Source organism: Eleutherodactylus coqui, unplaced genomic scaffold, assembly GCF_035609145.1.
Source record: "Eleutherodactylus coqui strain aEleCoq1 unplaced genomic scaffold, aEleCoq1.hap1 HAP1_SCAFFOLD_215, whole genome shotgun sequence".
NCBI lineage: Eukaryota > Metazoa > Chordata > Amphibia > Anura > Eleutherodactylidae > Eleutherodactylus > Eleutherodactylus coqui.
This window is the reverse complement of record NW_027102004.1, coordinates 14,591-40,244: the sequence shown is the minus strand read 5'-3', so window position 1 is coordinate 40,244 and position 25,654 is coordinate 14,591. Positions and strand designations below refer to the sequence as shown.

The following is a 25,654-nucleotide window of genomic DNA, read 5'->3' as shown; positions in this document are numbered from 1 at the left end:
TAGCTCAATATATTGTAGTAATTAAATCCCACCCAAACGAGTTATCATTTTATTGTGCAGTGCTAAAAGTACCACACTCATATCTGTAGTTGTATGAAAGGTGCTCGTTAGAAATTAAAGCACCCATAGATGATCAATGGGAGAAATACACGGTATATGAACCTCAACCCAATTATATTAATGCATCCTAAGGTGTACGGCAAGGTTATCCCAGACCGTTAGAGTCAATTACATAAAAGGAATAGGGATGAGCGAGTATACTCACTAAGGCACTACTCGCTCGAGTAATGTGCCTTAGCCGAGTATCTCCCCGCTCGTCCCTGAAGATTCGGGAGCCGCCGCAGCTGACAGGTGAGTTGCGGCGGGGAGCAGGGGAGAGCGGGTGGGAGAGAGGGAGAGAGAGATCTCCCCTCTGTTCCTCCCCGCTCTCCCTGCAGCTCCCCGCCCCCCCACCGCCCCCGAATCTTCAGGGACGAGCGGGGAGATACTCGTCTAAAGCACATTACTCGAGCGAGTAGTGCCTTAGCGAGTATACTCGCTCATCCCTAAAAAGGAACCAAACACAGGACAAAGGATGTCAATATGCAAATATAATTTATTAATAATACGCAGATCCAGCAAACAATTAAATTAGTATACTGGAACGAAGCATGAGAGGGAAGTGACTGAAGTGTGTTGCCTGTGATAAATGGTGACCGGGATCAAGTGTAACTTTTATGCAATTTAACATGGCAGTTAAACATGGCAAGAAACTGGAGTTGAGCGAACATACTCGGTCGAGCTTGATGCTCGTTCGAGTATTAGCGTACTCGATGGTGCTCATTACTCGAACCAGCATCAAGCCGTGTCCGACCCCGCCCCAGTTTTTGGCTCCTCCCTGCTGTGACGTGCCTGTTTTGGCCACAGCAGCGCGCATCAATGGCAAATTTTTTGTCTGGCAGGTAGGAGAGGACTCTAAAAAGAGGTCTAGTCCCCTCTTAAACTCTTCTATCAATTTTAACCATCACGTCCTCAGGCAGAGAGTTCCATTGTCTCACTGCTCTTACAGTAAAGAACCCCCAGGTGATGAAACCTGCTGTCTTCTACATGTAACAGATGCCCTCATTGCCGTCGCAGTCCTGGGTATAAACAGATCATGGGAGAGATTCTTGTATTATCCCCCAATGTATTGATACATAGTTATTTATCACCCTTTATCCTCTTTTTTCCAGGGTAAATAAATCCAATTTTCATTAGAGATCTCTATGTGATCTTCATTATCAACTGGCTAACAGCGATCACATGAACGGGGACCACTCACTGCAGTCCCCGTTGACAGCTCCAGGCTCTTAGAAGAATACTTGAAATTTTCCAGGCCCTTCCAGGATTTTGCACATGCGTCCACCATATTGTGGACGCACGCGCAGAAGCCGGGGAAAGGTCCATACAGGAAGAGATTGTTCGGGGGATATCACGGCGGCCTTAGGCAAGTAGTTTCATTTCTCCTCACAGATTTGATCCGTGAGAAGAGATGGAACTTTCAACCTTTGTGATTGCTGTTATCCGTTAAATAGCGGTGATCTCATGGTCTCGGTAACAGCACCACCCTGCCTGCTACCTCTGGTGGCCGATAGAAGGAAGCTGTCACACTCACCGACCCCGCAGCTGTATTCTACAGGGCTAACGTGTTTTCATGGCCCTGTAAAATAAAACCCAGACACCCAAAATTTGAAAACATATATGGGTTCTTTTTCCTCCCCTGGGATCAAGTCAACCAAAATATCCTTTACCATAATTCTTTAAGACAAGGTGGGGGGTGGGTAACACCAACTACTACCATATTGATGTGCGATAGCATCTTGTTGTGGGTCACTGGCCTGTCCGCACCTACTCCAAGGCCTATAAACTGCTCAGGTACTGCCAGCTGAGGACGGCCAACAGCGCAGCACATGGCAGATAAATGGGAGAAAATCTGTGCCGAGACACAACGGGGCCGTCTGACAGGCACATCTTCTGGATGGTGGAGACAATGTTCTGTGTACGTTCAGCGGAGGGGTCCGACACGGGGATCTTCTGGTAGATCTGAGGGGAAAACAAGACAAAAAGAAAAGATTAAAAGGAAGCTTAAACCAAACTACAACCTGAACATTGCTTTTTGTACATCTTTACATTTATACAGGAAACTGGAATAAAATTGTTTTATTTAGTTTTCATTCTGTTTTAAATTCTTCAAGAGTTGGACATTAACTTTAGTGTTCGGGCCAAAACCAGAGGATCCAGTACTTCACCTAGAATACACACTAAATGGTCACTCTATTAGAGAACCCCAGCAATAGAATGTTAGGTCTCTTTTGGCTTTTTGAACCACAGCAATTTGATACTTGCAGATGGATTCCACAACAGAGGAACCAAGGTGTGCCAAAAAAAACACATTCCCCCACCATTACTCCACCTCTGCAAGCCTGAGCTGTAGACACTAGACAGGAAGGGGTCATTGATTCATGCAGTTTGTGCCAAATTCTGACATCCCATCAGCTCAGTTCAACACAAATCTGGATTCGTCTGACCAGGTGATGTTTTTTCACTGTTCAGCAATACAATTTTTGTGCCGTTTTTCACACTGGAGTCTTGTCCTTCTGTTTTTCTTAAATGGCAACTACTCCAGAACTAGTCATCTGCTGTTACAGCCCATCTATGCTAAAGAACATGTTAGTTGGACCACCGGCATTGTAGTTGGATGTGATTTTACTATTTGTAAGCTTGTCATGGGATTTTATGTTGCACTCCGAAGTCACGGCTCCAATTTCCGTACAGGGAAACTTGAACCATGAAAGGGCCGGTGGCTCTAATCAAGTGGACATTCAGTGTAAAGAAGGAATGGACCACCAGGTCTTATATATTACTAGTACCTCAACCCAAATAGGTCATCAATTTAGTTTCTTTTTTTTTGGCTATGAAGCCAGTTGTTTATTTTTAGGGGAAAATCAGTTTAAACCTTGTATAATATCAAAAGTAGCAAATAAATAGGAGCAATGCTTATTGGATTTGCTTGTTCATATGCAAGTAGCTCTCCTACATCTGTCAGCAAAAGGCCTTAGATCTGATTCTACCCAACCTAAGTATCAACTTCATCAGTCATCCCCCGTTCATATTGAGAAATATGCTGCCAAAATCAAGGGCATCAGGTTCAGTTTCACGTGGCCGATGATCGGACAAACTAGTGTTCTAACAAACGTTCCTGCCCAATTCATTACAGCAGCTCCCGCTGTCCTGTTGGTCTTTGGTTACTACCTGACAGCCATTTGGAAGCCATAGCAGTCATATGCCAGTCCTGGCTCCAAGCACCTGAGAAGTGCTACCAGGGAGGACAGCACATAACTGCTGCACCGTGTGTGTGTTGGGAAGGGGAAAGGTTTAAGGACCTGAATTATGGTAGTTGGGATCTGGATAAGAAAGTTAATGCAAGCAACATGGTGGATACCATAAAATGGAGAGCAGATGTACGCCTAATTAAGGGCAATGGAATGGGACAAATGTGGCAAAATGTGATCAATCAGCATACATATAGATAAGAAAGGAATGTTTATTGTGCAACTTGTATATATAAAAAAAAATAAAAAATGTATAGCCCCCTGTGCTCAGGGCTCAGAATTAGTAGACTACTCATCTAAGCTTGTACTGGAACAAATGAACATTCTACACTTCCTGAGAAAAACTGCTTCGGGGTCTTTAAATCCCACCACAGAACGACCCCCTTTTTTCATTTTTGCTTCCTTGCAACTAGTCTTTTTTATTGTAAAGCGTCGGTTCACATTGTGGATTTTGGCACAGAATGAGCACCTGAATGTGCTTGTAATATGGGTTCCATTCTACTGAAGGAGATGCCGTGTCTGTACTACAACGTGGATTTTAAGTTTATGTTGGAGAAAAAGATCCCAGAAGTGACGTGCCACGTCTTAACCTCGATTCACATTGGAAATTCTGCACATGAATGTTGCCCATCTGTATATAAGTCTACAATAGAAATCGGCGACCTAGCAAGGAGGTCTGCCACATATTGGAATCAGAATCCACACTGAAAAACCTGCATCCGTTTCTGCCTTGTGAACAGGAACAACATAAAATAGCTGAGGTCAGGGAAAAACAGTCCTAGGACAGAAGAATTCATGTGCAGCCCGGAGGAAGAAGGGGGTGGGAGGAGCCTAGTTCTACAGGGTTTTGGACAGCATGTAGCGTTAGGCTCCCCCCCTCTGGTCTGCACACAAACTCTCCTGTCCTAAGACCGGTTACCACAGGCTGCCTGGGTCGGCTACACAGTTGTTTGAGGCCTTATTTCCTGCAGGACAATTTTTTTTTTTCAAAGGAATAATTTTTAGGTAATTATATAGTCACATTTAACCCCTTCCCGCACCCGGGCATAAGTTTATGTCCTGGCAGCAGGGTACTTCCTGCAACAGGGCGTAAACTTACGTCCTGGGGATAGCGCAAGATCACTTACGATCTCGGGATAGCGCAAGATCACTTATGAGATGCGCCCGGAGATGCGCCCCCCGCTGTTAACCCCTTCCCTGCTGCGATCTATGTAGATCGCGGCATGGAAGGGGTTCACAGAGGGAGCGCGCTCCCTCTGTGAAGTTGCCGGGCTCTCGCGATATAATTGCAGAGAGCCGGCCTGTTGCCATGGCAACAGGACACCAGACACTGATGTTTTGTATTGCCATAGCCTGTGATTGCTGTATAAGCGATAAGGCATGGCAGGGCAGTAGCCCTGTCATGCCTTATCACAGCGATCATCAGTGCTATACTGTAAGTGCCCCAGAGGGACATAAATTGTATAAAAATAAAAATGTAAAAAGAAAAAAAAAAAGTTAAAAAATCCTTTTTTTATGCTTTTTCTCATATTAGCATAAAAAAAGGTAAAAAAAAAATATTAAAACCCCACATATTTGGTATTGTCGCATTTGTAACGACGTGTACAATAAGTTGCACATGCTTATGACTGTGCACGGGAAGAAAAGAGTTTAAAAAAAATACTAAAAAAACCGAGGCATTTTGCCTCCCTAAAAACGCAATAAAAGTGATTAAAAAAAAACCTATGTACGCCGAAATGGTACCAATAAAAACTACAGCTCGTCTCGCAAAAAATAAGCCCTCACAGAGCTCCATACATAAAAATATAAAAGTTACAGGACTTTGAATGCTGCAGTTTAGAAAAAAAACAGATTTCCAAAAAAGGGGTTTTATTGCAGAAAAGTGGAAAAACCTAAAAAAAGTAAGAATTTTGGTATCGTTGTAACCGTACCGACCCGCAGAAAAAAAATTGATTGTGTCATTTATGCTGCATGATTAATGCTGTAAAAAAAATTTTAAAAAAATTAAAAAATCTATGGCTGAATTGATGCGTTTTCTCTCCCTGCGATCATAAAAAATAATAATAAAAGTTTTACAATATAGTTAGTCTACCCAAAAGTGGCACCGATAAAAACTGTTTTTTTTGCAGTGACACGGCTACGAGAGCTATTTTTTTTTCAAGCCTGTATTTTTCAAATGCTACCATTTATTTAATTAACATAAAAAATTCTAAAAGCAAGGTGTAATGGGGGAACAAAAACAACAAGTTCACCACTTTGGAGGTGGGGGGATGTTTTTACTGCACTTATGGTGCAGTAAACATGACAGGTTATTTATTTTGCGGGTCAGTATGATTATGGCAATAGCAAACTGAATAAAAATGTATATATTAATAACATTAACCCTTTGCAATCCAATTTTGGATTCAGGGTTTCCTAGGGGGCTTTCTCTTTCTGCCATTATACAATGGTGACATCTGCTGGCTAGAGCCAGTACTGCGGTATGGAACATGCTGGAGAGGCCCCCAACAACAGAGCGGCCAGTAATACACAGTAAGAATACCCTGCTGGACATCTTCCGACATCGCAACCGTACAGCCTTCAATCAGAATGTCTAAAAGAGTCAGACAGTGGATTGGAAATGTTTAACCCCTTAATGACACGGCCTATTTTGGCGTTGAGGATCAAACGATTTTTGGTATTTTTTCATCTCCATTTTTCAACAGCCATAACTTTTTTATTTTTCTTTCGGCGCGGCCGTATAAGGGCTTGTTTTTTTGCGTGGCGAACGGTAGTTTTTATTGGTAACATTTTTGGGTACATAGACTATATCGTAAAACTTTTATTATTTTTTTTATGATCGTAGGGAGAGAAAACGCATCAATTCTGCCATAGATTTTTGCGGGGTTTTTTTAGAGCGTTTATTATGCAGCATAAATGACACACTACATTTTTTTCTGCAGGCCGGTACGGTTACAACTATACCAAAATTGTTGTATTTTTTTAGGTTTTTCCACAATAAAAGCCCTTTTTTTGGAAATTATTATTTTTTTCTAAACTCACTGCATTCAAAGTCCTGTAACTTTTTTATTTTTCATTGGACAATGCTCTGAGGGCTTATTTTTTGCGTGACGAGCTGTAGTTTTTATCGGTACCATTTTTGGGTACATACGTTTTTTTTTATCACTTTTATGGCGTTTTTTGGGATGCAAAATGCTAAAAATTAGCATTTTGCTTCAGATTTTTAGCGTTTTTTTTAAACGCTTTTTGCCGTGCAGGATAAAAAGCGTGTTCAATGTATTGTACGCATCGTTACAGAGCGTCAATACCAAATATGTGGGATTTTTTTTTATGCCAATATAAGAAAAAGCATAAAAAAGGGTTTAACTTTTTTTTTACATTTTTATTTTTTGATCTTTTTTTTTTTTACACCATTTTTGTCCCTCTGAGAGACTTTCACCACTGCACTCCAGATTGCTGTGATAAGGCATGGCAGGGCTACTGCCCTGCCATACCTTATCGCTTATTACAGCGATCTTAGGCTATGGAAGTATAGGACGCCGGTATCCGGCGTCCTGTTGCCATAGCAACCAGCCGGGCTCTTGCGATGTTATCGCGAGAGTCGGCTGGTTGTCACAGAGGGCGCGCGCTTCCTCCGTGAACCCTTTCCCTGCCATGATCTACTTAGATCGCGGCAGGGAAGGGGTTATCGGCGGGTGGGCGCAACTCTGATGCCCCCTGCTGTAGCAGATCATAGCAGATCTCGCGCTATCCCTATGACGTAAGGGTACGTCATTTTGCGGGAAGTACCCCGGTCCCATGATGTACCCTTGTGTCATGGGGTGGGAAGCAGGTTAAAAACTATCCTATAATTACACTCAGTTTCGGCCTTCTGGACACATCCCAGTTTTTCAGTTTTGACAAGTGACAATGTGGCCGTAATGGGGGAATGCCTTTACTTATCCAAGTGATTGTGAGAGTATTTTTTTATGACAGGTTGTGCTTTATATATTACTGCTACATTGCAAAACATTCTGAAAAATTAGCAATTTTCAAGCTTTGAATTTTTGGACTTGTAAGACAGGTACCACACAAAATAGTTAATAAACAACATTTATTACATGTCCACTCCACGTTGGCACACTTTTGTAAGAATACTTTTATTTTTTGGAACTCAGAAAGCTTTAAAAAAAAAAAGTTTTGAATCATTTTTTTTTCAAATATTACCCCTATACTGCTGAAGGACAAATTTAGTTCTGAGGTGACTGAGGTGTGAAGTTTTTTAAATGGGGTGTTCTATAGGGATGTCCAATAGATCCATCAAAGTTTTCAAAAACAGGAATTAAAAGGAAAATGTAGAAGAAAAATGGAAAATAAATAACAACTTGCATCCATGTGAAGGTAGCCTATTACGGTCAGTGAAGAGGGATCATCGTAGGCCATTAAACATGGCTATAATTTGGCCTCCGGCTGCCATGGACATACCGCGATCAGATTGTGTGTGAGGGGGGGGGGGGGGAGGGTTGTGCTGATGCAATCTCCAAATCCCATAGATGCAGCGACTACATCAGTTACAGCCAACTCTCATTGAGGACATGGTGGAATTAGCTCGTGAACCCAGCTCCATTCATGTATGGCAGTTCGCCCAAGACCTTGGTGGCTGTGATGTACATGTTAGTCCAATGTTGCCACAGGGTCCCAAAAAAAAAAAAATTGCTTTCTGCTGCCATCTTGTGACATCCATACCTTCACCATTTCATCCATCATGACAGCACAGATTGAGGTTGCCCTTTGACCTCGCTGGGACAGGAAGAGGAGAGAGGGCTGTTGTCGAATCGCCGGCCCACCTTCATATGTTTCAGCATTCCTGCGTATGGGCCCGACATTCTGCAAGCAATGTGGTGGACAGCGAAGGGGCGCTGGAGGATGACTTAGTGCTGCGTGTGATTATGTCAGATGCACGCTCTGGTGGCATCAGCCCCACCAAATCAAAAAAAGGTGTTGATTTTGAAACCCTATGAACTTTCCCTGCGGAATGGCAGGTCTGTGTACACCTCCTAACACTATGGGCAGAATGGAAGGAGACAGGGGAACAACCAAAAAAAGGAGTAGTCGACAAAAAGCTCATGGACAGCGTGTGTTTTGTATAATAGCGTCTCCTGTTATTGCAGGATGAAACCTCAAAACCAAAGCCTGATAAAAAGAGGATCACGAATGGAAATCAACTTTGCATCAGGGCTATAAAAGTGAGCGGCACCTACATAACCTAGACATCGGATGTTCAGTCTTACCCTACTTACAGGTCTCACAGACCTTTAGAAGATCTGATAACGTATTCTTTCAGTTCCAGAGCCAAAATCAAGGGAAAGCGGCTTTGAAAGATTCCATCGCTAGATGGATCAAATCATCAATTCAGGTAGCATACAAAGCCAGAGGACTGCCTCCCCCTGAGGGGATAAGAGTCCATCCTACGAGGACTCTTGCCTCCTCTTGGGCTGAACATAGTGAAGACTCTACAGAACAAATTTGCAGAGCCGCACCGTAGTCTAGTGTCCACATGTTTTGTAAGAATCATCATTTAGATTTTCTTTCTGGTAGGGAGCTGGTCTTTGGGTGGAAGGTCCTCCAGGTTGTGGCCCGCCCCTAATGTTACCGTTGTAATCTAGTATAGCTTCCATCTGTGCTGTCAGGATAGACAGAATGGTAAAACTAGGATTAATTTTACCGTTAATCCCTTTTCCATGAGTCCATCATGACAGCACATACTTATTCACCCTAATAGGTTAGTATATACCATGCATGTAACATAATACTAGCTTTTTTTTAGCAACAAGAAAAGATTGGGCCAGGTATCCGTTCTGACCATTGGTGGTGGGAGGTGGCCTTATGAACTCCCCTCTTGCTGTCCCAGTGAGCTCAAGAAGGCAACCTCCATGTTTTCTGTCATGATGGACTCATGTAGAAGGGATTAACCCTTTCCAATACAGTTTGTATTCTGGTTTTCCTAGGGGGCTTACTCTTTTTCTGCTGTTATACAATGGCGCTATATGCTGGTTAAAGCCAGTACTGCATGAGGTGACACGTTGGATAGGCTCCGACAGCAGAGAGGCTGGCAATATACAGTAAGAGAACCCCGACGGTTGTCTTCCAACATCGGAGCTGTACAGCTTTAAATCCTAATGTCTTTAGACATTAGACAATGGACTGGAAAGGGTTAACGATAAGATCTATCCTAGTTTTCCTGTTGATGGGCTGGTGTGAGGGGCTGTTATTTTGTGGAATGAGCTGTACTTTCTATTGGTACCATTTTTGGAGTACATATGACTTTGTTCCAGCCGCGGATCTGCACACAGATTTAGCGTAGTTTCATGGGGCAAATCAGCAAATAGATTGTTCGAGAATGAAGTAACATGGAAGTTTTTTTTTTACTGTGCCGTGAAGTTAAAAGTCTGCACCATCTAATCTACAGCCTAGATTCTGATTCAAGTGAATGGAACACTTACTTGCATAATTCCACGTCAAATCTCTGCCAAAATCTGCCCTGTGAACATGGCCTAATATAATGGTCCTTTTTTTTTAAACATAGGCAATCAATATCTGATGGGAGGGGGTCTAACTCCTGGCACCTCTACCTCTTCTATAAGCTGCTGCATCCTCATCATGCTTACAGCGTCACAAATATGAGGGGTACCCAAAAGGAAACAGGGATCATCTTCTGGTGGGCGCGGTGTTACTAGTACAGGCTACTAGTATATAGGCTAGTAAGGTCAGTGTTTCTCGAGCCCTTCTGAGGCGGTACACCAGCCGATGTTGGAGAAGAAAAAAAAACATAAAAAAAATAAATAAGTCACTGGAGCTGATCGCAATCTTCCCCAACTAGCTGTTCAGTTTTCGCCTATTTCGTCATGGCAGATTCATACAACAAGTGAAATCAAAGGTAAGCAACACCCATTTGTCTCTTTTTTGTGAGAGATATTGTGCACCCAGGATTTGTAACGCAGGACCAAAAATAGTCAGCCAAAGTTTTTAATTTAAAGTTTTATAAAGGTTGTGTCGTGATATACAGAGAAAACCTCCCAATTTCTGGCAAAGAGGTCAGAGGTTCTTCCATCATGACAACGCACCTCCCCACACAGGGCTGAGGGTTAGGCAATTTTTGATGAAAAGCAGCATGACACCCTTGCCTCACCTCAATATTCATCTGATGTCGCTCAGTGCGACTTCTTTTAAAAAGGCAAGGAAAACATTTTGGGGATGTTGAAGATGTGGAACAAAAACGCACAATAAAAGACACCAACAGCAAGTTTAAAAAAAAATGCTTTGAGCATTGGCAGAAAAAAAAAACACAAGATTTTCTTTTGAAGCAATACATCTGTCTAAATAGATTTTTATAAATGAATTCCTGTATTTTTCAGATACCCCCTCATACGAATGTGGCTGTGCCTGGTACTGTAACTCAGTACTCTGTATTAGACGGAGTAGCAGTACCTGGCACAGCCACATCTGTATATATGGCGCTGTGCCCGGGTAAACAATGACGGGAACACAGTACTTGCTGGAGCTCCCCAGCTGCTTCATTCAGCTAATTGATATCTGATTAGTGGGACTCAATGACCCATCTTTATTGTGAATGCCCCTTATGTGTGGCTCCTCATACGCGGTGATGTAGAGAAGCTGAGTACACACCACTTACCTCATTCACATAGTGGTACATGATGGCTCTGACCGCCTGCATGTTGGTGGCATCCATCATTAGCGTCACCATCTGTCCTTTGCGGATCTTCACTGCCCTCTTAAATACCTGCGGATTGTTGTAGCAGGTGGCCAATGTGGCAAAATACATGAGCTGAAGGCACAAGGAGGCAGCACTTAGTGTAAGGTCATTAGCAGAAGGGATAGCAGAGATAGGGAGGTAGACAGACATGAGGGTGGAGACATAGGGAGGTGCAGAACTGTGGAGAGCTTTATGGATGACAGTGATATATAGTGCAGCGAGCGGCCTAGGCTGGAGGCCCCCGGGGCTGCATTCAGGATAGATTGGAGAGGGAACAGTTTAGTGAGGTGTTACAGTGGTCAAAAAGAGAATGGATCAGAGCCACAGTAAGCATTTTTGTTGTTTCTACAGAAAGAAAACTGCAGATTCTGTAGATGTTTTTTGAGTATAGGTGACACAAGTGCTTGACTTGAATCTTTCCTTCGCTCCCTTAAGTCAAATATAACCCCAAGAGAGCAGGCTGGCTAGGAGTTATGGTAGTTCCACATGCAGAGATGCCAATGATATAAGAGGATTAGCTTATGAAAACACGAGTAGTTAAGTTTTTGAAAGGTTCAGTTTCCAGCAAATAAAGGACATGGTATTTGTGTAAGTGGGCTACCCTGTAGGGATGTGTGAAAACTGTACAAATAATTGTTATAGCTGGCAAGTTTAAAAGAGGAAAGATAAAACTTGTTACAGTGGCATCTAGTGGCCAGTTTATATTACAGCACATCTGGATTGTTTAATCCTGAACAATTTTCTGATTGGTGGTCTTCAGGTTCCCTGGTCATAAAGGGGAGGAACTGGACTTTTGAACATTCTCTAAGAAGACTGGTAAAGCAGTAAGTTTTGGAGCAACCCGGGGAGAGTGAGTGTGGGTCCATCAAGCCTTTCCCGCTGTTAGAAGGAGACAGACACCTCCTCCTTCAGCAGCTTCCTCTCAACTTCGAAGAAACACTCAGTAAGAAAGCCTAAAGCAACAGGACACCAATGTTTTTTGACAAGACAGGTCAGTGCTGCCAGAAAGGAAAGAACCAGTAATACCATGTCACTTACAGGAACCTGTAAACACTACAGAGGATGCCTTTATTTGTTACGCTGTGGCTGAACTTGAACTGCAAGTAGAGACCGGTTTCTAATGCCCCATTTAGACGCAAAGATGGTCACTCAAAATTCATTCAAAAGATAGCTTTAATGACAGTTTGAACGATCACTTTGCATAGACTACTAATGGGCATAAGTGCCCATTAGCTTCATTAACGTGCAAATGAGGCTTCCATCGCTGTATGAAGATAACAGTAGGTGGTCTGTTATCTGCATACAGCTCCATTGTTCTCCTGTGGGACAGCAGCTGATAACAATGTCATCAGCGCTCTCATGGAGAATCACAGCGTGCGGTCCCTGCTATCAGCTTGCCGGCCAAATGATGGTTTTTATGCTGAACTAAAAATCATTATTCGGCAAAAAAGCAAACTTTGGTAGCATTTACACGCAACAAGTATCGCTCAAAAGACATCGTTTGAACAAATTTTGAGTGATAGCCGTTGCATGTAAATGGGGCTTAAGACAGGAGTATAAACACTTAGGGTGGCTTCAGACGAGTGTGTTTTTGTGCGTGCATACACGTGTAGAAAAACATGTGTCCATCACAAGCAATGCATTGTCCTCAATGGTGCCGCTGCTGACGGCAGCTCCATTACAATCGTCTGCCGGCACCAAGTAATTGTTTTTCAGGAAAGGGCTTTAAATATAAGCCCTTCTCTGGAAAAAAAATGGTGATAAAAATAAAAATAAATAAATAAAATCTATACTCCCCTTGCTTCGGCTCTTCTCCTGCACTGCTATGAAGAGTATTCTGCAGGCGAGCATTTAAAATCACCGCCTGCTAAATGGGCTGCCTCTGATTGGCTGAACACTGTGATCATTAAGAGGCAGCTCTTGGCATCTGAGAGCTGCCACTGATTGGCTGAGTGCTGGGACCAATTAGAGGCAGCTCTCTGCATCTGAGAGCTGACACTGATTAGTCCCAGCACTCAGCCAATCAGAAGCAGCACTTACTCACCTATTCATGAAATCTGTGACAGCTGCAGTAAGGAATTCTTTATTCCCTGCAGGGATGAAGAATTCCTTTGCTGCATCTGTCACAGATGTGGCAGGTGCAGCAGGGAATTCTTCATCCCCGCATGGATTTAGAATTCCTTGCTGCATCTGTCAGATGTGCCAGGCGCAGCAGGAAATTCTTTTTCCACGCGGGGATGAAGGATACATGTGATGTGTTCTTCATCCCCGTGGGGACACAGCAGTGGTGGACAGTTAAGTTTTTAATTATTTTTTTTACACTAAAATTCTTGTTTCTAAGGGGAAGAGCTTATATGTAAAGCTCTTCCCTGAAAAACAATTTGAGGGTGCTAGCAGACCATTGTCTTCAATGGAGCCGCCGGCAGCAGCCGCGGCTCCATTGAAGACAATGCATGCATTAGTTTTTTTTTTTTTTTACACTAAAATTCTGGTTTTTCGGGGAGGGGCTTATATGTAAAGCCCTTCCCTGAAAAACAATTCAGGGGTGATGGCAGACCATTGCCTTCGAAGGAGCCGCCGGCAGCAGCTGCAGCTCCATTGAAGGCAATGCACGGACCTGCATTCACATGTGTTTTTGCACGTACATGGGTGCTCACTTATGTACGCACCCATGTACGCACAAAAACACACTCGTGTGAAGCCACCCTTAGGAATAGCTAAAATGGAAGATTAACTTCTCAGTGCTAGACCACCATTGTTCTGCACTAAGAACTTGCCTTCATCCAACCTGCTGTGTACTGGAGCGATCTCTCCAAGCAGTGAGGGGCGCCTGAATTATTAAGGGAGGCCACATTATTAGACTAGTTATCAAGCAGGCTTGGATTTGTTCACCCCGCTAAAGACATAAAGGGACTAATCAAGCAGGGCTTCTACTATCCTTGTTAAACCATACACTGCCAAGTCATTATAACTACTAGGTGGAGTAATAGAGGCTGATGTTTACTCACACCCAAGATGAATTCTATTTGTGATAGAACATCAGATTCAATAACCCATTGTTACATCATCCCGGTAACTGGTATTATTTAATATCCATTGGTTTCAAACCTATTTAGTATTAAACAAATACTCAAACTGTGTTCTTCGTACCTTTGGTTCCTCTGCTGAATTCTGAGCCCTTGCGGAACACCATGGTCACACAACATTAGAGAGCGGAGAGGAAATCACTGGTGTTTTGCAGTAGTGCAGGGCTGATGTCTCGGGAAGAGGTGTATAATTTGGTATCACCAGCATAGAGATGGTACTGAAAACCAAACCTGCTGACTGCCTATCAAACAAGACAGTGTAGATAGAAAAGAGAAGACCCAGGACTGAACCCTCAGGAACCCCAACAGGAAGAGAAAGAGGTGAAGACATAGAACCATGAGTGTGGTCTCAAAGGAGATACAGTCAGACACACTTACCTGTGAGACTGCGAAAAAGTTAAATTCGCTCTGGTTTCTCAGCCGGGACAGGTAGAGCAGGAAATCAGGAATGTGCTGAAGCGCATTAGTCACTAGGTCATTCAAGCACTGTACCGCTGGCACGATGTTCTCCGGCTTGGCCAAGTCCGACAGGTTTTTGCTGTATTTGCTCCACACCTGATGGCGGCAGAATGAGGACAGTGTTGGGTTTACTGAGAGTTGATCACTATAATCACCTGTAGACGTCATGGGACATCAGTCCATACTCACCTCTCTAGGCCAGAACTCTCGTCCTTCCTGCTGGTCCTCCAGGTAATCTCGGATGATGTTGGCTTTCTGCATGAACATCCCTAATGAGTTTAAGAGTCTTAGGTCCTCGACAACAGGGGCGTCTTCCAGTTCTGCGGCAGAGAACAGCCGAGATACACCGATCATCACTGATACAGACACATAATGACAGTACTGGAAAAAGACAGAAGGATAAGAGATCAGCGTTAACCTTTTAGTGACCAAGCCTGTTTATGCCCTAATGACCAGGCCAAATTTTGGAGATCTGACATATGTCAATTTAACATAGAGTAACTCCACAAAGATTTTGCATATCCAAGTGACTCTGACATTGTTTTTTCGCTACTTATTGTACTTCATTTAGGTGGTAAATATGAAATAGACTGATATACAAATTCTATTTTTATTAAAACTGCCAAAATTGGGAAAGATTTAAAAAAGAAAAAAAAAAATCATTTTTTCATATTTTCAACTGCTATATGTCAAATATGAGCAAACATACTGTACACATTTTGATTACATATGTGTTTCCATCTGTTTATCAGTTTATTTTTTAGCAGTTTAGGAGACGTACAGATTTCACATTAAAGGGGTTGTCTCGCGGCAGCAAGTGGGGTTCAGCACTTCTGTATGGCCATATTAATGCACTTTGTAATGTACATCGTGCATGAAATATGTGCCATACAGAAGTTATATACTCACCTTTCCTGCGCTGGCGTCCTCGTCTCCATGGTGCCGTCTAATTTCAGCATCTAATCGCCCGATGAGACGCACTTGCACAGAAGGGTCTTCTCCCTTCTGGTCGGTCTGGGCACGAGCGGCGTTCTGGCTCCGCCCCTTCGATGCGTCATCGCGTAGCTCCGCCCCATCACGTGTGCCGATTCCAGCCAATCAGGAGTCTGGAATCGGCAATGGACCGCACAGAGCCCACGGTGCACCATGGGAGAAGACCCGCGGTGCATCATGGGTGAAGATCCCGGCGGCCATCTTGGAGGAAAAGAAGGAAGAAGTTGCAGACAGGGGATTCGGGTAAGTACATTTTTTTTTTTTAAATTTCAACACATCCCTTGGGTTTGTCCTGCGCTGAACGGGGGGCCTATGCAAAAAAAAAAAGTTTCGGCGCGGGACAACCCCTTTAATTATTGAAATTTTGAGCAACATTTGGTTTTCCTACACCAAGCTGAGATTGTAAAAGGCACATAGATGTCAGAATGATAGATACCCCTGAAAATGACCCCATTTTAAAAACTACATGCATTCACGGAGGGGGGTCATAAGTATTTTGACCTCTGAATTGCATTGACTTGTAGAAAATTAAACAGAGAAGGAAAAATAAAATTTCATATATTTGCATATATGTCATTTTAAAGACAGGCTTTGTTTTTCTATAGTAAATATGAAAATGAGGATTTATACCCCAAAACGGATAGCCCTTTTTGTCCTGTTTTCAGAAACATACCCATTGTGGCCCTAATTTTATGTCTGGATGCACAACGGGGCCCAAACCGCGAGGAGCAGCCGGAGGCTTTCAGAACATTTTGCTGGACTTGTATTTCAGGCCCCATTGCCCACTTGTAGAGCCCTTGAACTGCCAAAGTGATAAAGAACCCCCTCAAATGACCCCTTAATTAATTCATCTAGGGGTGTACTGCCCATTTTCACCGCACAGTTTTTGAATGACTAAGAAAGCAGAATAAGAAAAAATACAATTTTCATTAGACTCATATCTTAATTTTTTGGCAATTGTGTCATTTAAAACAAAAAAAAGCTTTTTTTGTACAGCATACATATGAATGAAGACTTGCACACCAAAATGGAAACCCCTGTTTGTCCCATGTTCAGCAATATCCTCACTGAAGCTCCAGTTTGCTTACTGGACACATGGCTAGGTCTGCAGTAGAGGGACAGGGCCGGGCGTAAAAAAAAATGTCCCTCTGTGAGCCTCTGCACCTCCTCAGCAGGTATGGCTGAAGCACCTGGTCAGAGAGGTCTACACCCCCCATTAATATGTTAAACTCTACAATGCAGACAGGCTTTCTTTATTCTGTGGTAGCCCCCCTGTCCCTTACCCCCACTGACTGTCTGTGTGCACGGTGAAGAGCATGTAGACCTCCTTTTTATCGCGCCATTTCACAGCGGGCCACTAGCGAGTGCATACAACTCCCCCCTTTTCACTCGCCTGGACACCAGTGGCTGTGGCAATCCCACTCTGTTCTTCCTTATTGTCCCGCAGGCCCCTGTGTTTGCATCATATAGGGCTTTATATAATGGGATATCGCTGTAATAATTGTCTATGCAGACATGGTACCCTTTGTGCAGGAATGAGGACATTAATTCCCATTAGAGATGAGCGAGCGTACTCGGAAAAGCACTACTCGCTCGAGTAATTTGCTTTATCCGAGTATCGCTGTGCTCGTCCCTGAAGATTCGGGTGCCGCTGTGGCTGACAGTTGAGTCGCAGCGGGGAGCAGGGGAGAGCGGGCGGGAGAGAGGGAGAGAAAGATCTTACCTCCGTTCCTCCCCGCTCTCCCCTGCAGCTCCCCGCTCCGTGCCAGCACCCGAATCTTCAGGGACGAGCACAGCGATACTCGGATAAAGCCAATTACTCGAGCGAGTAGTGCTTTTCCGAGTACGCTCGCTCATCTCTAATTCCCATACACATTTTGCCACTTGTGCCTATTTTCTCTGGGCATTTTGGGGGATTAAGTTGGCGGTCCCTGCCTTCATAAATGGAGAAATCACAGGTGTAGCCAGTAGCGCTCTCGCATACTTGTATAGTTTTACACCATACCTGGCACGTTTAGAGGGGATAAATTGCCGGAAGGAAAGACTGCCTTTGAAACTCATTAGGGACTCGTCAGCAGACAGTTTTTAATCGGGGGTATATAAACTTTTAAAGGACTTAGGGGCCACAGTTTAAGGCGGTCCTGGGCAGGGTCATCTATTAAGGGGGGGGGGGGGGCTTGGGAATTATCTTTGAAATACAAGAAATGCGGCAGACTTTCAAAGCGGGCTCGGGGCATAACTGACGCAAACACCGGGGTGGCATGTACTGCTCCGCCATTCGAATACAAGGCGGACCAGCGGTCCCCAGTCACATCTCCCTGCACTCGACTACCTTTAGCACCGGAGTCCAAGCAGATTTAAAATTTGCCGGGCTCTCTGGCCTTCTGCACATGCATTCCACATCTGCACATTTGCAGAAGCCCGCAGAAGGTCCCGATCAATGCGGGACATCACGGATGTGCTTGTAACATCCTACTAATTGCAAGAAGATTAATGTAAAAGGTCATGTCGCATACGGTAGCTGGGGAGTTGTGTATATCCTGTGATATATGTGCGGCACGGCTACATTGCACAGACTAGTCGATCAATACAAGTTAACCTGAATGAGCAGCGATCTGCCATTATATTTTCAGGAGTAATGGAGGAGGATGGTGGTAAGCGAGACACTTCTGAGATAGACAGAAGGCTTTCCGTCTATAATGGAGGGTGTTGGAGGAAATTACAGGAGGGGATGATGCCGCTAGAAAAAAAAAAAAAAGGCTTCGAAAATACATTTTGGATTTTTAATTTAGATATAGCGGTCCTGAAAGGGTTAAATCAGAGCTGCAACTTTGGTGCATTTTTTAGCATCCTAATCAATTCCTTAATTGCTGTATTCCTCTGGGGATTATTTCCACTATTGCTGTATTTAGGACAAGGTCATTCTTATACGAGGGGGTGCTGATAAGTCTTTGGCTTTGTGTTCTTTTTTTGTTTCTATGGTAACGAATGTTATATCACATGAAAGCCTTATGTGTCTAATATATGTTTTCAAAATTGTGTTTGTAGCTTATGGCAACAGTGATCTAGGCAAGTGGAAAAAACAAAATGGCGGAGTCTAAGGCGATATTCACAGCAAATGAGAGCAGAGGAGAGATAAGATTCTTGTGTCTGCAAGTAAAGTCCGCGAAGGATATTCATGGTGATATGTCGCAGACATTGGGGGATCAATGCCCTTCATATTCTACAGTTAAGAACTGGGTTGGCAAATTTGAAACGGGCCACTCCAGCACCAATGATGAGGAACGTCCTGGACGACCGAGAGGGGTTGTTGTTACGGAGATCGTCGATGCTGCGCACAACCTCATACTGTAGAATCGGCCAATTTCAGCTAAAGGAATAGCCAACATCATGGGGATTTCTGGTGAACGTGTTTGTGTCATCATCCATGAACATTTGAACATGAAGCAGCTATCTGCAAAGTGGGTCCCCAAATGTTTGACAACAGATCAGAAAAGCATGCGAGTGAAAACTTCCCGGTCCATTTGTCAGCATTTCCGGACTGATAAGAACTTCCTGGATCGGCTGGTCACTATGGATGAGACCTGGATTTATTTGTATGACCCTGAAACCAAGGAGCAGTCAAAAGAGTGGAGGCACAGTGGTTCTCCTCGCCCAAAGAAGTTCAGCCACTAAGGTGATGGCATCTGTGTTCTGGGATAAGGAGGGCGTGCTGCTAGTGGACTACCTTCAAAATGGTTCTACCATCAATGCAAGGGATTACATTCAATGCAAGGGATTACATTGAACTTTTGTACCAATTGACGGCAGCTCTGAAGGCCAAAAGGCGCGGCAAGCTGTCCAAAGGAATCTTGTTCCTGCAATACAACGCCTCCGCTCACACACTGCACAAGCGACCATGGCAAAACTGGTGGAGCTAGGCTTCCAGCTGGTTGACCCACCTACCTTATTCACCAGATCTAGCTCCCTCCGACTATCATCTGTTTCCAAACCTGAAGAAGCACCTCAAGGGTACCAAATTTCACACCATTTCTGATGCCATGGTTGCCACGGATGACTGGTTTGAGGCACAACCGAAATCCTTCTTTTTGCAAGGCTTACAGAACTTGGAATACCGATGTAAGAAGTGTGTTGGCATCAGTGGAGAGTATGTGGAAGAAATGTAAAGTTTCATCTTCATATCTCGTTTCTTTCTGGGTAAAGCCAAAGACTTATCAGCGTCCCCTTGTATCTGTATATTTATTGTTTTACACAAGAATCACATCCCATCTTTTGAAGAGAGTGTTGGCTGCCGGGGAAAGGGGGAGCTTCCCCGAAACATGGCCGCTATTGTAGACATGCCTCACTACCTCGGCTTGCTGATCATGAATTAAAGCACTTCATGTTGAAAAGTCTTTGTTAATTTAGCTCATGGCTTTCAAGGCATATACACTAAATAAGCATTGGATTATGGGGTCTGATTTATTACATGTACATATGAGAAGGGAATATGCTTGCAGCATCAGACTAGACAGGGTTAGTTGGTGGTGTTACCATGCATACATCTACAGAGGAGCTGTAGGCACAAAATAGGGGGGGGGGGTTAATCATGACCTCTTGGAAAGTGCCTTCATTTTACACGTACTGGTACAATACAACAAGCTTCTCCTACCCGATCCCAGTCCAGGAGAAATTCCATCCGCTTCTCCAAGAACTCCGCCATGCACATCTCCATCTTGTGACAGGTGTCGGCAATCACTTCTTGGTACACCGCTGGCAGCTTCCTGAACTCCTGCGAAATCTAGAAAAGATAATTAGCTTAGATTACAGTCTGTATGCTGTAGAGAAAAGCAGACTTCTGGGTTATGCGATTCAAGTAGAGGCTGTCCCACAGATACTGAAAGGGTTGAAGAAGACACGGTATGATGGTTTTAGCCACTTATAGCACAATTACACAGGCACTGTATGGCAGTATAATAAGTGTTGTATGGCAGCACTATGTAGGCAATAACAGTATATGACCCCACTATATGCGTACTGTATAGTGATATTAGGCAGGCACAGTACTGCACCATTTTATAATCTCTATATGGTAGTATTATGTAGACACTGTATGACAACCCAATGTAGGCAAAGTATAGCGGTATATGGTACCGTTATATATAGTTACAGAGTAATAGCTTTGAGAGGGGACAGTATTGACCCACTGTATAAATATGGTATGTAACCATTGTATAAGCACTGTACTGTAGATTTAGGCACCATGACCCACCATCATATAGGTATGATATGGTGGTATAATGTATCTGGAAATATAGTTTTGTTGTTGTTGTTGTTAACAGTTTAGTAGTTCAAGACCCTCGGAGACCCTAAAGGCAACCTCCCTCCATGTTTTTGGGTTCTGCACGTCTCCTTTCAGTTGTGCGATATCCATGACAGTATCAGCCATCGTGGTCTTCTGTGGCCTTTCGTGGCCAGGTCTTCTTTTGCCACTCATCTGTCCAAGCATTATAGATTTTTCTTGCGACTCTGCTTGCATTACATGGCCAAAATACGCAAGCCTGAGCCGAGCCATCTTCCCCTCCAGTGATATATAGGGTCTTATACAATTCAGGACTTCTGTTTGTTCCTCTCGCCATCCAGGGTATATGAGCAGCTTTCACCAGCACCACAGCTCAAATGCATCAATTGTCTTTTTATCAGCTTTTTTCACAGTCCAGCTTTCACATCCATACATGGCTATGGGGAAACTGAAGATTTGCACTATCTTGAATTTAGTTGCTATGCAGATATCCCTACTTTTCCAAATTTTGTCCATGTTTAACATACTGCTTCACCACAATGCTATTCTATTCTCTGCCATAGATTTTCCAGCTTTGTTATTTTTTGAACCAAGGAAGATGAAGTGTCATGCATTCTATGGCCTCACTGTCAATTTTGATTTGAATTTGGCAATTTTTTGCAGTGGTCATAAATTTAGTCCTCTTTAAAATTCAGGTAGAGGCCCATTTTTTCACTTTCAGTTTTAATCGTAAGCCTGCAGATAAGGGAGGTGCTATGGTCCTCATGAATACATCAAACTACATGGAAGAAGTAGACAGACAGCTAGTTGACAGACACCAGACTGGATAAAGACCAGACTCAAAAATATACGAGTTAAGAAGGGTCATCAGAAGCCTATCTGGGGGCTCCACAAAACTTTTGGGAAAAAACTAAACAAAAACAAACTCAGAATGGGAAGAAGATTACAACAATTGAGAAATACAACCAGCTACTTGCAGAGCACCACGGACCTACTGAGAAACTGTCAACCATTGGTCCCCTCCCAGATGCCGCCATCCTAACCACCATGGATGTGCAATCAAATACTTCAAAATACCACACGAAGGTGGACGGATGGCCTGCCAGGTGTACCTCGAGTCCCAATGGGGTTGCCTTGGAATTGTTACAACTCACAAGATTCATCGTCACACACAATTATTTCTCCCATGGCAAAGAGATATTCCTGCAACTCACCGGAACAGCCATGGACAATAAAATTGCACTGCAATATGCCAATCTTTTCATGGCAAAACTGGAGAGTGACTTTCTGGCCTCCTGCTCCATCAAACCATTGGCCTACTTGCGCTACATTGATGACATCTTAATCATCTGGACCAACAACTAACAAGAACTAGTAAAATTGCTTAAAGGGGTTGTCTCGCGGCAAACATCAAAATTTTACATTAGCCCATTCCCCCTGTCACCCCCCTGGCAGAAAATAGCATTTTAAAGCGGTTTTTAAACCGCTTGCTACTCACCGATCTGATGAAAGATGAACTTATAAAAGTCTTCTCCCAAGATGGCCGCCGGTCCTTTCCCAGGGATGCACTGCGGTTTTCTTCCATGGTGCACCGCGGGTCTTCTCCCATGGTGCACCATGGGCTCTGTGCGTTCCATTGCCGATTCCAGCCTCCTGATTGGCTGGAATCAGCACACGTGATGGGGCGTAGCTACGTGATGACGCGTAGAAGGGGACGGAGCCAGAACGTCGCTCGTGCCCGGACCGACCAGAAGCAGAAGAACGCACAGCGCAAGCGCGTCTAAAAACGCCAGAAGACATTAGAATTAGACGGAGCCATGGAGACGGGGACGCCAGCAACGGAGCAGGTAAGTGAATAACTTCTGTATGGCTCATATTTAATGCACGATGTATATTACAAAGTGCATTAATATGGCCATACAGAAGTGCTGAACCCCACTTGCTTTCGTGAGATAACCCCTTTAAGAGATTCAATACATTTCACCCTCCCTCCACCATAAATGTGAAATAAAGCTACTCATATACAGAAATTAACTCTTTGGACAACACCATAAAAATTTCAAACAACTCAATACAGCAATGCTTATACCGAAAAGCGATTGATCGGCCTACATACCTCAGATGGGACAGTTCCCATCCTAAACACATCAAAAAGTCCATCATCTACAGCCAGGTTATCAGATACAACCCGATTTGCTCCAAACCAACAGACAGAGAGGAACATTTATACCACCTTAAAAGAACATTTTTAAACCAGGGCTACCATACCACCTCAATTGAGGACCAAATAACCAGAGCCACCAGGATACACAGAAATCGACTACTCCAATACACAGAAGGAAGGAAATAATTGTGTACCTCTAGTAGTGATCTACAATTGGCAGCTAGGAGATACTAAGGAACACTATCATACACTACACACAGATGATCATCTGAAAAACATATTACCGGACCCTCTCCTTCTGTATTACAGGCAACCTCCAAATTTAAGGAACCTTATAATCAGGAGTGCATTGCTCTCTGACACACAAAAAGAAAATTATCCCTGAAATGTAAGGAGCTGTCATGTACGGACCACGGACAGGATACGGATCCCCAACACACAGCAGGACTATAAGATCCTGGGGACATTCACATGTTCCATGTCTGATATTGTGTACCTGGTCCTGTGCAGTAAATGTCCTGTTGGGGCCTTTATGCTGGAGAAACGGGACAAAAACAGAGCCAGGATGAGATCTCATCGCCATACGATTAAAGAAAGGCAGAATTACCTGTGGTGAAGCATTTTTCTAGTCACAGACACAATATATGACAGTTATTATACTTAAAGGCGATTTGAAGTCCCAAAGTCACAGAAAAATTTGGGAATACAGGTTTATAACCATCTTTGATACTATTGAAAATGGAATAAATCTTGGAGGTGGTTTTTTGGCAACAGTGGAGGATATGGGAATCTACAGCAGAGGTAACAGACTGGCCTGATGACCACCTAACATCAATTTAGAGACCATAGAACTTTCACATTCCTTGTCACTGGACTAATTAAGTATTCATTGTTCTACTCATTCCCTTCTGGTATTTATCTAAGTGCTATTAAATCACATCATGTCTGTGCCTTCTCATCATGTCCTGGAATTTGTTATAAGTGCAAATTAATCTTACCATGTTTGGGCCCTCCAATGTGATCATGTGTATATGCATTTATATAAATGTGTCTTTCGCTCCATTATGCCTAAGAAAGAGCCTTGAGTAGGTTAGAAAGCTCACTATATCATGTAATTTTGTTAGCCATTACAAGTTATCATATTTACAAGATTACTTAGTTTCTCTTAATGAGAACAATCACACTTTCTTCTACTGGCTAACACGGTACTAAACTTTTCTTTGTTTTAATAAAACTAGGATATATGGGCTGTTCCTCGCCTCTTCAAACCCTTTCCCTGGTAGCTCTACAACCATTTATTGGTTATTCCAGTGGATTCCCCCTCCCATTGCCTATGTTACTAGTCCCATGTGTGTGCGCATGTACATACACATATTATATAAACCAGCTAGTATGACCTTGTTTAGTAAGAGGGAGGCGGGCCAGAAACTTGGGACAATCAAGAAAGTTATAGTTCATGCACCCTGACTGTATACTTATGGTCTTTAGCCTATTTAGGAGAATATAGAAGAAGATTACAGTGTCCTCCCAGCAGGCAGAGATGGTACTGGCTCTAGCTGTTCATGTGATGCATCATGGGAGAAAAAAAAAAAGCAGGAGACATCATACATCATCTTGATTTGTAGACATGTATCAGACATGAGGCTGCAATATACATAGGAGACATCTAGAGTGACACAGACTATCAGATGAGGGCAGCTGTGATGGAAGAAATGCTTTCACTGGACTGACCCTAAAACAAGTTGCCCAGGATTAGAGAAACATTGCTATTTTCATCCTAAAACAATATAACTGTCTATGGGTTATATATGGTATTGCAGCCCCACCAAAGTGAATGGGGTTGCTCTACAATGGCACTCAACCTGTAGACAGATGGGGCGCCATTTTGAATGAAAGCAGCCTTGGTTTTTCTTATCTTATCCTGCCTTACATGCAGATGAAAGATTGCAAACACTTCCAAGTATCAGGAGTTCTATATGCCGACAAGCCTTTGACCCTGCAGCCCACATCATATTCTGCCTTACCGTTGGGAAGTCCTCCAGGACTTGGCGATGCTTATCCTTGCTCTCTGTAAACCTCCAGTCCGCCTGGTACAAGTACGTGTGGAAGTTGCGTAGCATGGGGATTTTGGTCTCCAGACTGATGGTCATGTCGTCCTCCACAGTATCTACGGCTCGTACCACCAAAAATAAGATACACACAGCATCTCTGCAATATAAGGAATTAGAACTTCTTGGACACTTTTAAGGGGACTCTGGTAAGACTATCCAATAATGTAGCTTGACTTAAGGGGTTTTCTGGGACATTTTAAGTTATTAATATAAGACCGATGGTTGTCCAATGTTAAGAAAATTGTAGATCAATGTATCAGTTCATTGTTTTTCTATTAGATAGTAGACTGGAAAGATATAGCATGATGCTAGTATTAGTGAAGGGGTTAAACAAAACTTTTTCTATACCAGTGAATGGTATGGATAGAGACAGACAGAAGATAAGAGCCACCAGGACATTAATACATCCCAATATGTACCCAATGTAAAATGTAGTAACAGTCATATCATGGTAAGA

At 43.3% G+C, this 25,654-nt stretch overlaps 1 protein-coding gene across 2 annotated transcripts; it reads right to left on the bottom strand.

Annotated features, from left to right (window-relative positions):
* Positions 1 to 577: 577 nt before the first annotated feature.
* On the bottom strand, positions 578 to 25,262 carry LOC136594045 (squalene synthase-like). 2 transcript variants are annotated; one of them, XM_066588674.1, is made up of 7 exons: positions 25,111 to 25,262; positions 23,583 to 23,621; positions 20,293 to 20,421; positions 14,838 to 15,029; positions 14,568 to 14,744; positions 11,023 to 11,175; positions 578 to 2,061 (listed from the first exon to the last, which is right to left on the bottom strand). In XM_066588674.1, exons 1-7 carry the CDS (start codon positions 25,234 to 25,236, stop codon positions 1,879 to 1,881), a joined length of 999 nt encoding a protein of 332 aa, XP_066444771.1. In that variant the 5' UTR covers positions 25,237 to 25,262; the 3' UTR covers positions 578 to 1,878. The 2 variants fall into 2 exon arrangements, with proteins under 2 accessions (XP_066444771.1, XP_066444772.1); XM_066588675.1 differs by lacking the exon at positions 23,583 to 23,621 and having other exon boundaries at positions 25,111 to 25,253.
* Between the last annotated feature and the right edge of the window lie 392 nt (positions 25,263 to 25,654).

What these genes read in the sequence shown, in the direction of transcription:
- LOC136594045 (XM_066588674.1), bottom strand. Translation starts at nt 25,236, where the DNA reads ATGACCATCAGTCTGGAGACCAAAATCCCCATGCTACGCAACTTCCAC. An exon ending in GAGAGTTCTGGCCTAGAGAG is followed by an intron (nt 14,745 to 14,837) that starts GTGAGTATGGAC and finishes TGCCGCCATCAG; the next exon opens with GTGTGGAGCAAATACAGCAA. An exon ending in ACTTTTTCGCAGTCTCACAG is followed by an intron (nt 11,176 to 14,567) that starts GTAAGTGTGTCT and finishes TTGTGCCTTCAG; the next exon opens with CTCATGTATTTTGCCACATT.